Source organism: Colletotrichum spaethianum, assembly GCF_022836535.1.
Source record: "Colletotrichum spaethianum MAFF 239500 DNA, contig07, whole genome shotgun sequence".
Lineage (NCBI taxonomy): Eukaryota > Fungi > Ascomycota > Sordariomycetes > Glomerellales > Glomerellaceae > Colletotrichum > Colletotrichum spaethianum.
In genome coordinates this window covers 307,220-320,002 of record NW_026054777.1, presented here as the reverse complement: position 1 = coordinate 320,002, position 12,783 = coordinate 307,220, and the positions used below count along the sequence as shown (strand labels likewise).

Below are 12,783 nucleotides of genomic sequence, written 5' to 3'. Positions count from 1 at the left end.
ATGACTACGAAGAGCGACTGATTTGACATTGTCGTGGATGGGGGGTTAGGTGAAAGATGTTGAACGATAGGCCTCCGAATGCTAGGAACGGGTTTTGGGAGCCTGGGAGACGAATGAAAACCAAATCCCTCCCTCCCTTTCTCGAGGATGGGTCGTGAGACGTTGAGAGTTTGAATCGCAGTGCTAGTGTCGGACTTGTGCGACAACGGAGATGGAGATAGTTGCCAACGGGAGATGTTGGAGTCTTAGCACGAAGATCGCGGCATTGGATCCTTCTATGTTGCGACCAAGCGGCGAAATGTGGCCGATGCGGATGACGTCTGCGAGAGGATTAAATAAAACGGAGAGACAAAGGCATGTCGCTTGCACTTGTCGACCACCGTCGGTGCTCGGGCTACTCGATGCGATGTAGATCGCTCCCCGGCCGCCGAAGCTCTTATCGTCAGAGAGCAATGAAGGGCATCAGCCGGTATCTGAGTTGAAGACCGCAGCGATAGCTCAGGACCAAAAGAAGAGGAGTCCTAGAAACACATCATGTACACAACGAGATAGCACGGGAAAACAACCCCCCGCGCACTCGAAAGCGACGGCGCAACCAATGTTCCTGTTCAAGAAGTGACTGTTCAAGAGCAATGCCGAGATGGTTCGCTGGCAAACGGTTCAACATGTCGAAATATCACAAATCACCTCACCAGACGACCAGCGTCCTAACCTGGTTTAATGCACGCCACGAGGCCATAGAGCAGGAGCGAGACACCTGCGAGATCGAGAGCATGCACGCCCTCCTGCGAGATGAATGTAACACGACAACCTGCGTGTTGAGGACAGCCTCGCTTCCTGCGAGATCCATTTCAGGGACAAATATACACACTGCGAGGTCCAGGTGAGCCGAGTATGCAGGCATGATCGAGGGAACGCGGAACGCAGGTCAAAGAAAGCAGGCTAGCCGTGACCTCGCCCTGTAGTCATCATCACGTCAAAGCACCGAAACATGTTCCTTGGTTCCCCCTGGGTAGATACGAGTTGTGGCCTGATTCCGTAGGAACACGGCGGAGGTCTCGTCCGGGAACTTGGGACGGGCGACGGGGTAGGTACGACGGATATGCGGGGTTTCGGGCTGGCGCCGACGTGACACAAGTTATCGCTAGGGAATCTGTGGAGCATGGGAAAGATTTTCTGAGGTCAACTTGATCTGAAGAAATAGTATTGCGATAGTTGATATGGAAAGATGAACAACACAATTCGGATGTCATTTGATTGCATGTGCTCGTACATGTATCCAGTCTTTGTAGTATGTGACCCGGATATACCTCGTGACTCGCGGATGTAGAAGGGCGTCATGCCCGTGCTAACAGTCTCGAAAGAATGCCTTTAATGGTGCAATCTCGAAGTTGTCTGGTGTCTCTTTGGCTTTTCTCCTTAGTAATCTCTCGTCACGTCGCCCTGCCCGTCGTCCCCGTCGTTGATGGGGATGGGCGCAGGAGGTTGCGGGGTCTGGGGCTTGTGACTCGGATAGGAGGCCATTGTATCGTTTTCCGCCGATGTGACTTGCCCAGCCAGCGGTGTCAGCTTTCAATATTCTCCCCTGAATCAAAGCGATACTGAGCGATGTGAGGTGTGATACCTGAATGGAATGTCAGGAGTTGCAAGTCAAGTTGGGCAGTTTCAGCGGCTGATGGCGGGCGAATACGTGGGAAAAGGTTCCGTCATCCGTCGTTCGTCCAGGGGGAAATAAGAAAGAACAATCCGAGATGAGGGGGTGGTGAAAGTATATATGCTTCTTGACCTCCCCTTTGATACTCGGAAGCGGTTGATCGGCGGGGGCGCGTGACGTCAGGCCACCATGATACGGGAGTGGTGTCGGCTTACCTTGTAGACGATGGAATTCGACTGGAGAACTGCGCGGTTTGCTGGGTTGTACCTCGTGATCGTGAGCGAATTCTGATGTGAGGCGATCTGCGTGTTAATCCCAAAGCTCGGGTAGGTGAAGTGGTTAGTTGATAGGGTGAGAGTTCGTCAGTGCGGGATCCAGAGAAAAAGGTGTCTTTGGATGCGGTCCAATGACTCGTCTAATTTGGAAAGTTTCAGGGTCGCAATCTCACATAGGAGGAAGCTTTTGACCTGTCACTTCGAAATCAGACCAGAGAGGTTTCACGATGCTAAAGATGGTCGGCTGTCAAGCATTCCCGGTCTAGCGCATACGGCAAAAGCAGCTCTGCGCTATGTGCGGCTAATGCTGAAATGGTGATGGTGACGCGGAGCAGGTGTGGTTGTTGATAGTGTCGTTCAACAAGCGACTCTTCTCTGCCGTCGATGCGCTACCTACTGTAGAGAAAGGACCGGACATGCTTGGCTGCTGATCTTCCATTCAAACTTCTTCATGAGCCCGACCCCCTGACAGTTACCTGCAGTGGAGAGGCACTAACTCGGCCCAGCAAGGCGAAGAGTTCTAGGCATTGGTGACAAGACCTCCACAAGGTGTTCAACCCCCTGGACCGCTGTTGGTGATTTGTTTAGCTCCCGCGTGTGTCGGTGGCTGATCCCCCGCCGACCCGCTATGGGCGCTGGAACAGCCCCGGCCGGCGCGGGGGGACCGTCATTGGTGACCCACATACAAGGTGCATGCGGCACAGCTGTCAGAATCCTCCCATTATCAGAACATCAGATCATAAAACCCCACCGCCCAAACAGCCCTCTTGCGAAGATCCTTTCCTACAGAACCGAAAAGTGTCTGGGTCCGAGAGTGCGGTGAAGGAACGGCGTAATCTTCTGAATTGGATCTGGCTAACATCTTCCTTGTAGTTGTTGTCGGTGGTAGTCGCCGAAGCGATGAGTCGACGAGACGGCACAAAGTCATGCAGCAGTGTCGCAGTGAGTCAGATGATCAGTGAGAATACAACTTCTTGGTCCAAAGAGATAGCGTTTGCGGACTGGCGAACTTGCCATAGGTTGATGGCGCGGAGGCTGGTCGTGCCCTCGAAAGATGCAAAGAGTATGCCTATCTCTCTGCGTCTCCTACCATACTTTCACCAGACCATCAGATCTGCCCTTTGATCTGAAATCATCTTGACTGGCAACAACGTCCGAGCCAGCCTGCTTGCTCTTACAATCTGCCATTCTGCCTTCCATCTGTATTTTGTCATATTGTTGATTTGCACGTCGATTCATGTTGCCATGCCGTCGTTTCGAGCCATTGTGCTGGCGTCGTCAGCTGGCACCGGTTCCATACTCATGCAGGACGTCGGGCGACTCGAAACGAAACGGTGTTCCACGAGCAGCTCTCTCGCACACGACCTTGAGGCTTCCCCTCGTTTAGCAGGGTTTGGCCAAGGCTTTACCCCTCCGTTGTTGGGGTTTGGCCGGGTAATTTGCTGGTGGCTGCCGTCATTGATTTGCGTCCATCGTGGAACATTGCACAAAGATTTCGACATGGTCCTGCCGATGCACCGTCCTTCAAGAAGAGCAAGAAAAGAAAAGAAGAAGAAAAGCAGATTCCATAGGCGGAGTTACGAAAATGCTGAAGGAAACGGCTCTCGAGCAAACTTTCCGTATAAGATGATATAAGAACCTCGAATCAGGCCACGACCCTGCATCGACGAAACCGGTCCCAAGCTCCAAAGCTTGAGCTCCCCGCCCTGCTCGTCTCGTTGGGACTGGGGCCCAAGCTCCCACCGCAAAAAAAAAAATGGTGGGGTGATGTCTGCAGGATTGACACTTGGCGGGGTTAGCAGGCCGCAAGGGGGGTACGCCGGGCCCCGGGAGTGCCAGGTTTAGAGCAGGCAAGGAATGGAATGTATGGGGGAACTCGGTGCGTGCCACGACCCGCGTGCACATATCACGATCCAGGCTCGCCATGAATCAGCTGCTTTTCGATTTTGGACGAGGAGGCGGCCGGCTTCCGCTCTGCACCGTAAGCCCAGGGCATGCATGTATATGCATACAAGGTTGCCCGATGCACTCTGGCGTGGGTGGGTTCAAATCGCCAGATACGACTTCCCTCTTGGCGGAAGGCATTCTACTTGGTTCGGTTCCGGTGCCGACATGCCACTGATCCGCTCTGCTATTGTCGCAGACGTCCCTTGCCGATCCCTGATGCTGGTTCAGTGGTCTGCTCGTCTGGGGTGAGCGGAGCCAGGGAAGTGGTCGGCCATGCCCAGCAAATGCTATCAGACGGCGTTGGTCGCGAGGTTGCTTCCATCGGATTTACAGTGGCCTCATTGAGGGGTGGCGCCTTCCATCCGATAGAATGCCCGCCCAATAGGCCGTGGTCCTTCCGCACCCATCTCAACCGACGCAACTTCCCTCGGCGTTGGGATTCGTCAATCATCCTCACCTTCTTGGTCACCGTCTTTTTTTCTGAACACACACACCGAGATGGCTGACGGCGGCCGACGGTGGAAGGTACGTACTGGACGTCGGCACGACAGAGACGGACATTCAGCCCGGGCCGTACCCCAGCCTCCACTTCCTTCTCGTACTCCCGCTTACTGAGACCAGAACCACAAAGATGCAAGCAAACACCAAGAAGCCGCGACTCCTCGTTCCTCCATGTACTGAAAACGGACCAGCAAGCCAGTCGAATACAAAGACGGGGTCAGGATTATGACCGATGCCGACATGGGGCACAAGGTGACGTCGGCTGCATATCAGTTGGTGCCATAGCCGCAGTTGAGTCGCGCTCAGAAAATCAGACCACCTCTTCTCCCCACGCACAAACACTACAGATCTGCCTCCCATCACCACGAACCTACAAGGAATACGCGCATGTTCCTCAGCTCACCTGCAGCTGCCTCCTTCATTTTCGTCCTAGACATCTGTCACCCTGTCATCAACTGCTCCCGGCTCGCCCTATGGATGCTACCACGAGACAAGCCCACCCAAGCCCAGGCAGCAAGGATGGCAATCGTTCTTCCCCCACGTTGTACCCATCCGCCATGAAATGGCTTGGGTTCCGTAACTAAGGCTGCCATTCTCCATGAAGAGGGCCTAACAAGACTTGTACCGAGGCGTTACGAGGAGCGTATACGTGCCACAAAGTTCCCCATCTTTGTAACACCCCTGCTAGCATATCCTTCTTTTCCCAACGTCCACAAGCTTCCCCTCCTATCCCAGTCGGGGCCGTCAACATCGGCTGATGGAACCCAGGCCTGCGTCTTTGTTGCGCTTTCGCTGCTGTCTGCTGTCCACTTGGGATCAGCACCAAGAGTGAGCATCAGTCCCAAGCCAGGACTGCGCTACCACCCGCCACCCGGTCTCTGGGCAGAACGGCCGCATCTCATTTCTGGTCATGTCTATCCTCTTGTCTCCAGTGACCAAGCAGATAGCTATAAAGGCCATGCCCTCTCTGCCTCCGTCCAGTTTCTCATGTTCTCATAGAGCCACCACTCCAAAGGCATCTTGGCCTACACACAACAACACACAACTCATCCATCACTTACACACCTCCCTCCATAATGACTGACAAGGAGGTCGAGTCCATCAGCCCCTATGGCCCAGCCCGGTCAACAGTCAAGGGCGAGCCGCTCTCGAAAGCAGACATCGACAAGTACAATGACTTCTTCAAGGCGAGCTTATACCTATCTCTGGGTATGATCTTCCTCAAGGAGAACCCCCTCCTCCGGGAGCCTCTCAAGAAGGAGCACATGAAGCTGAGGTTACTCGGCCACTTCGGATCTGCTCCGGGTCAAATCTTCACCTGGATGCACTTCAACCGCCTCATCAAGAAGTACGACCTCGACTCCATTTTCATCTCCGGCCCTGGCCACGGTGCGCCAGCCGTACTCTCCCAGTCATACCTCGAGGGTGTCTACTCCGAGGTTTATCACGACAAGTCCGAGGACATTGAGGGCATGCAAAAGTTCTTCAAGTCCTTCTCCTTCCCCGGCGGCATCGGCTCCCATGCCACCCCCGAGACTCCGGGCTCCATCCACGAGGGCGGAGAGCTCGGCTACTCTGTCTCTCACGCCTTCGGTGCTGTCTACGACCACCCCAACCTCATTGCGCTGACCATGGTCGGTGACGGAGAAGCCGAGACTGGTCCGTTGGCGACCGCATGGCACAGCACGAAATTCCTTAACCCCATTGTTGACGGCGCCGTCCTGCCTGTCCTGCACCTGAACGGCTACAAGATCAACAACCCTACCATCTTGGCCAGAATCTCCCACAAGGAGCTTGAGAACTTGTTTCTCGGCTACGGCTGGCAACCGTACTTCGTCGAGGGCGACGATGTCGACACCATGCACCAAGCCATGGCCGCCACTTTGGAGCACTGCGTTCTCGAGATCCGCAAGTTTCAGAAGCAGGCCCGCGATTCCGGCAAGGCCTTCCGCCCCATCTGGCCTCTGATCGTGCTCCGCAGCCCCAAGGGCTGGACTGGCCCCCGCAAGATTGACGACAACTACTTAGAGGGCTATTGGAGAGCTCACCAGGTTCCCGTCCCCAATGCAGCCACCAACCCTGAACACCTGAAGATCCTGGAGAAGTGGATGCGTAGCTACGAGCCCGAGCGAATCTTCAAGGATGGCCGCATCTCCGACGAGCTCAAGGCGCTTTGCCCCACTGGCAATCGCCGCATGAGCGCCAACCCAGTTGCCAACGGCGGCATCCTCAAGAAGCCCTCAAGCTTCCCGACTTCAAGAACTACGCCATCAAGGTCGACAAGTCTGGCGGCACCCATGCTGCTAGCATGAACAACATGGCTACCTACTTGCGGGATGTCATTGCCCTGAACCCGAACAGCTTCCGCCTGTTCGGACCCGACGAGACCGAGTCCAACAAACTCGGTGCCGTCTACGAAGCCGGCAAGAAGGTCTGGATGGGCGAGTACTTTGAGGAGGACGCCAACGGCGGCAACCTGGCCCCCGAAGGCCGCGTCATGGAGATGCTTTCCGAGCATACCTGCGAGGGTTGGCTCGAGGGCTACATTCTGACCGGACGTCACGGCCTGCTCAACAGCTACGAGCCGTTCAGTAAGTTCCCAACCAAACATAGACATGCACGGTTCTGCTGCTGACCAGGTCTAGTCCATGTCATCGACTCCATGGTCAACCAACACTGCAAGTGGATCGAGAAGGCTCTCGAGGTCGAGTGGCGCAACAAGATCGCCTCTCTCAACATCCTCCTGACGGCCGTCGTCTGGCGGCAGGACCACAACGGCTTCACGCACCAAGACCCCGGCTTCCTCGACGTCGTCGCCAACAAGAGCCCCGAGGTCGTGCGCATCTACCTCCCGCCCGACGGCAACTGCCTGCTCTCGACGATGGACCACTGCTTCGCGTCGTCCAACTACGTCAATGTCATCGTCGCCGACAAACAGGAGCATCTGCAGTACCTCTCGATGGACAAGGCGGTCGAGCACTGCACCAAGGGCATCGGCATCTGGCCCCAGTTCAGCACCGACCAGGGCGAGGAGCCCGACCTCGTCATGGCCTCGTGCGGCGACATCTCGACGCACGAGTCGCTGGCCGCCATCGACCTGCTGCTCCAGCACTTCCCCGAGCTCAAGATCCGCTGCGTCAACTGCGTCGACCTCTTCAAGCTCATCTCGCACGAGGACCACCCGCATGGCCTCACCAACGCCGAGTGGGTCGCCCTCTTCACCGACGACAAGCCTGTCATCTTCAACTTCCACTCGTACCCCTGGCTCGTCCACCGCCTCGCGTACAAGCGCCCCGGCAACATGAACCTCCACGTCCGCGGCTACAAGGAGAAGGGCAACATCGACACGCCGCTCGAGCTCGCCATCCGCAACCAGACGGACCGCTTCAGCCTCGCCATGGACGCCATCGACCGCATGCCCCAGCTGCACAACCGCGGCGCCGCCGCCCGCGAGGCCCTGCGCAACCAGCAGATCGCTGCGCGCATCGAGGCCTTTGAGACGGGCATGGACCCGCCCTTCCTCAAGGACTGGACCTGGTCCCACAACGGCCTGTGGAAGCAGACCGTGTCCAAGCTGACCATCTAGACTCGGGTGCTTAGGTTAGATGGGGAAGAGGGTGAGAGGGATGGTGAGAAGATGTCTCGGTGGCAGACAGTTTCCGTTTTTTTTTTGGATGAAATGGCGTTGCTAGGAAACACTGGGAAACGCGTCAGTTTGGATGGATTTTGCCGTCAAGGACGGTATGCGGTGGTGGTATACGTGTTTACAAGAGAGAAAGAACAAAGGACGTGACGATTTCCCTTCCGTTAGATGGTACACATTCTCCTCAACAAGACACATACATACCAAATGGGCAAACGGCATTCACAGTGCCACGGCACCCAAGCGACCGACCCTCTCGGCACCATGAAAGAAGTGTGTGTCAACATTCCCGCGCGTCGTGGTGGTATCTAATAACTACATTGTATGCTCTCTCGCAGGAAACAAAGCCGCACGAAAGCCCCTCCCCCTCTGGACCGCCCTCGGCCAGGGGGTAAAAAGCAGACATGCGAGCGGTAACGACTGCGCCCCCCCCCCCCCCCCCCCCCCTTTTCCCCGTACTCGAACCCCGTACAACAGGTGCCAAGGGAGGGGTGAGAGAGGAGGGAGAGATGCGCGCTCGAGACTCCCGAAACGCCCCATTTTGATGCCCCTTTGTACAGCGAACCCAACCCGCTCAAATTGTGCGCGGACGAGTCCACCCCCAGATCCTCCATTCCCAGCGGAATCTAACAAAGAAAAAAGACAACAAGACGAAAGCACAACACTCGCAAGAAAAAACCAATTACAAAAATAATAGACCGTCTTTGCCGCCCTCCAATGTTTTCTTTTTGCTTTCATACAACGTGGCGCGTTACACCGTCATGACGTTTCGTTTAGCTTCTCCGTGTCGGTCTCATCCTCTCTCCCTCCCCCCCCCTCTCTCTTTCTCTCGTGCGGTGCCTCGTCTGCGTGCCGCCTGAGTGCCGCCTCGGACCGAGAGGCACGTTGGTACTCTGGCGCACCCGAGACCGCACTCTTGACCCCGTAAGCCCCCCACCGGCGAGTCCGAGCTCACCAGCACCGAAGCTTCTTCCATATGGACCCTTTGCCGCTCTTGCCGTCGGCGTTCGGACCCCGCATACCCGAACCGCTCTTCTCGTTTTCGCTACCCGCCGGCAGGGGGCTTAGGGGCTTCGTCATGCCCCGGCGGTCCATCTCCATGTTCTCGTTGACGCCCAGTTCCGCCATCCGCCTGGCCTCGACCACGCGCCGGATAATAAGCGCGAACGTCTCTTCAATGTTGACCTCGAGCCGCGCGCTCGTCTCCATGAAGCCGCATCCGCGGCGGCGCGCCCAGTCCAGACCCATGGCGGCAGGCACGGCGCGGGACTCCTGCAGATCGCACTTGTTGCCGGCGACAATCTTGACGGGCGGGACGGTCTTAGCGCCGGGCGTCGCCGAGACGGTGTCGCGGTACGAGGAGGGGGAGAGACCCGCGCGTTTGGCGCGGTCGGCGTTGTCGAGACGGGTTTCGGCCTCCATGTCGATCAGGTCGTTGAAGTATTGGAGGGCGTCGAGGGAGTCGCACGAGGTGATGTCGTATACGAGCAGGAAGGCGTCGGCGCCGAGGTTGGACGAGGCCCACATGCCACGGTACTCCTCCTGGCCGGCCGTGTCCGTCAGCGACAGGTGGTAGTTCTGGCCGTCAATCTTGCGGGTGATGGAGTACGAGTCCTCGATGGTGGGGTCGTACTCGGAGGTCCACTGCGAGCGGACAAGCCGGAGAGTTATCGAGGACTTTCCGCACCCACCATCGCCGCAGATGGTAATGGAGATCGGCACTGGGGGTTGCTGAGAGATTGACATTGTGTATTAGGGGTGTTTTTTTTGCTCCTCTTCCGCCGGAGTGCCGGACACAAGCTTGGTTGAGAGTGTTAGTGTTTTGCGTAGGTGCAGGTCCTCCTTCGTTGCGGGGACAGCTCTGAGGCTGCGTCGTCTTCACGCGTCGCGTGCTTCGTATTGTGACTTGTGAACGTCGAACTTCAGTTCACGTCAGTTGGTGGCGCCAGCTTCGCAATGTCGTTGCGCAGGTCAAGATCAAGGTCAAGAGTGGCGGACTTAGACCAGAGCCCCCCAAGATGTTCCCAAAAGGAAGAAGAAGAAAAAAAGGAAAAGGGAAAAACAGGCTTTTCGGACGAGTCAATCGAGAGAAAGTTGGGGGAACAAGAGCCGGTCAGGCAACAAAGTGGTGGGTGAGGTCAGATAAGAGACGGGCTCGACTTTTTTTTTTAGTGGTGGTGGGCTGGTGGTAGATCGAACGGCAATGCAGCAGGTGTTCCTTAGCTCCGTTTTTTTGGCTCTCAGACCGCGCGCGCGGTTCGACCGTCTTGCTTCTTCGAGCTAGGGTCGAGCCAAAAAGAGAAGGCTGTGGCGTGGGCGATGGCGACGGCGGGAGCGGCCTCCGAAAAAGGGTTCGTTCGTTTGGGACAGTGTGTTATGGCAGGGTGCGGGGGGGAACGAAATGAGACGAAGTAACGCGGATCGTGTGCGTCGGCCGTCTGTGTGGTGCCGTCTGATTGCTTCTCTAGCGTCGTGTGCCTCGTGGTGAGGTGCTACTCGCGACGGTGACGATGTGTGTATTTCTTTCGGGACTAGTAGGTAATCGGTGCCCGGCGGAGGATGGAGATGTCGTTGGGGATAGTCCGTCCGTTGCGTGCGGGAGAGATGCGGTGGGAGACAGAATCCGCCGTTTGCTAGCCGCAACTAGACAATCTTTTTTGTATATGAGGTACGAGTGAAACAAGCTGCTTGCTTTTTTGTCTCGGTGGAAGGCTTGCGCAAAGGGGGAAGGGGGGACGGAGGAGAGAGGTCTTCGTTGGTCAACTGTATGCAGTGCAGATGCAGGCGACAGTTGAAGTGAAGGTGAGGTGGATGGACGGAGGAACGAGATGTTGTTGGTTGAGGTAGCCTGAGGTGTGTGATGGCGGTGGTAGTGTTTTGGGGGTGAATCGGCGACAAGGGGACGGAAGGACGCTCTGGGTGAATGGGGGATGCGGCTGCCTTTTTGATACCGTCTCTAACCAGGTATTGGGTAACTAGGTCGCGATTGCGCCCCCAAAGAGAAATGCCCCGGCGGCAGTGAGGTGAGTCGATGGATGGGGGAAGGATTGATCGAGGTGCAACCCCCTTTTAGGAGCGGCAAGGCAATGAAATCCCCCGAAACAGCAAACAAGCTGGGCAATGATATCAGGAAAATGATTCAAACACTTTACTTGCTTTCTGCCAGGACAAGGTGCAGAGTCAGTCAGCCAGTCCAGTTAGGCAGAGCTCGAGGAAGGAGGCGAGACGCTGGGGGGGGGGGGGGGAAAAGGCAAAAAAAAAGCAACGTCGGATCAAGATGCGGCTGCTGCTTTTCCCCCCCTTCTGTTTCTTGTTGCTCCGCCCTCCTTGTCGTGTTGTTTTTAATTATGTTTGATTTTTAATTTGGTGCTGTTTGTATTGGGCGAGTGGGTGGATGTTGCTGGCGTTGCTGGCCCCCCCAAAAAGAGATGGGATGCTCGAGCGTCGTGGCCCGTCCGAGGAATGACGGGAGGCGCTGGAGGGATGAAGCTTGTATGGCAGACCGAGAGAGAGCTTTGATGGAGATCTCCAGTTCCGTGCGTGGGCTGCGTAACAACCTCGTTTCCCGGTCCTCCTTCTTACTTTCCCGGACGCTGTTTGGCTGGCGCGCGCCGGACGGGTTGAGACTGCGCGGCTCTGTCTCGGTGATTGTGGGATCGGGGGAAGGGGGAAGGGGGGCAAGCTTCAGGAGGGGAGCTCCCTGCAGCCGGCGACGTTTCTCGTGCAGCGCCGATGGACCTGGGCCCCGTAGTCGGGGGAGCTTGGTGGGTTTCTTGGGTGCTGTGCTGTTGTGGCTGTCGTGACGGGCAGCGTTGGCCGTTGGGCGTGGATGATGAGAATGTCTTGACAATCGGGGGAGGGCCGGCTTTGGATGGGCTGGTTTTGTGTTTGCGATACCGAGTCCCGTGTACAAGCAAGTGCAAGAGCTTGCATATGAGTAAGTGGGAGAGAGTGTGTGTGAGAGACCTTGATCCCAGATGCGACGTTGAAGGAGCATTCATTCGCATGGCAAATACTGCTGATCTAAGGCCGGCGATACGAATCCCGCCCATCTTCTCTCTCCCCTTTTTCCTTCCCGTCTCTATGGCATAAGGATTGACTGGCCAGAGGAATAAAATAAGATTAAATTCCCTTCCTCTTTGCTTTCTTCTTCCTCCTGCCCTCCGAGCCGAGCCGGAGCCTCAATCGCACGAGGGAAGGAACTGCCTTCTGCTTCTGGATATGTTCCGTCGGCCACGACCTGAAGAAGCTCAGTGTGCCGCCGCCGCCGCCGCTGTCTGCAAGTGCCAGAGATGCTGGCTGGGAGAGTCCGGGATCTTGTCGGTGCAGAGACCGGGGTGGCGCTTCCATGGGATTGCGCGCGACTGATACCATTTCGGTTCATTATTCCAGATACATATGAGAGAGATCGGTTGGAGAGATGCCCGTGTTTGCTGTTGAGAGGTGGGAGAGGGATCTGAGCGCCAGAGCCACACCCGATTGGACCGAACCGTTCTGCTGGCCTGCTACCACATTGCCTCGCAATGATGACCGTGGGGGCCAAGGATCCCATCCCTGGCGATATCGCTGAGAGTCCCGTCCCCTGGTCGTGGTCCTGGCCTCCTTTTTGCTCGGGCGCGCGTTCGTTCGTTTCCTTGCCTCGATTAAGCCACCACTCCGTATAAGTCACCTACCAAGATTGTGCACTCCGTACAGAGAAGCCGACTGGTGGACGGCCTCCCAAGGTAACAGTCGCCGCCACCTATTTCTGCTCATCGGCCTAA

General features: G+C 56.5%; 3 protein-coding genes across 3 annotated transcripts; 2 read left to right on the top strand and 1 right to left on the bottom strand.

Annotated features, from left to right (window-relative positions):
• Positions 1-5,453: 5,453 nt before the first annotated feature.
• On the top strand, positions 5,454-6,689 carry ColSpa_03509 (putative phospholipase A2; the record flags this gene model as incomplete). Its single annotated transcript, XM_049269721.1, has 1 exon — positions 5,454-6,689. One exon carries the CDS (start codon positions 5,454-5,456, stop codon positions 6,687-6,689), a length of 1,236 nt encoding a protein of 411 aa, XP_049125678.1.
• A 5-nt stretch (positions 6,690-6,694) lies between these two features.
• Positions 6,695-7,963, top strand: ColSpa_03508 (putative phosphoketolase; the record flags this gene model as incomplete). Its single annotated transcript, XM_049269720.1, has 2 exons — positions 6,695-6,968; positions 7,017-7,963. The coding sequence occupies 2 exons, from the start codon at positions 6,695-6,697 to the stop codon at positions 7,961-7,963; spliced, it is 1,221 nt and encodes a 406-aa protein (XP_049125677.1).
• Positions 7,964-8,971: 1,008 nt separating this feature from the next.
• Positions 8,972-9,766, bottom strand: ColSpa_03507 (Ras-related protein Rap1; the record flags this gene model as incomplete). Its single annotated transcript, XM_049269719.1, has 1 exon — positions 8,972-9,766. One exon carries the CDS (start codon positions 9,764-9,766, stop codon positions 8,972-8,974), a length of 795 nt encoding a protein of 264 aa, XP_049125676.1.
• Between the last annotated feature and the right edge of the window lie 3,017 nt (positions 9,767-12,783).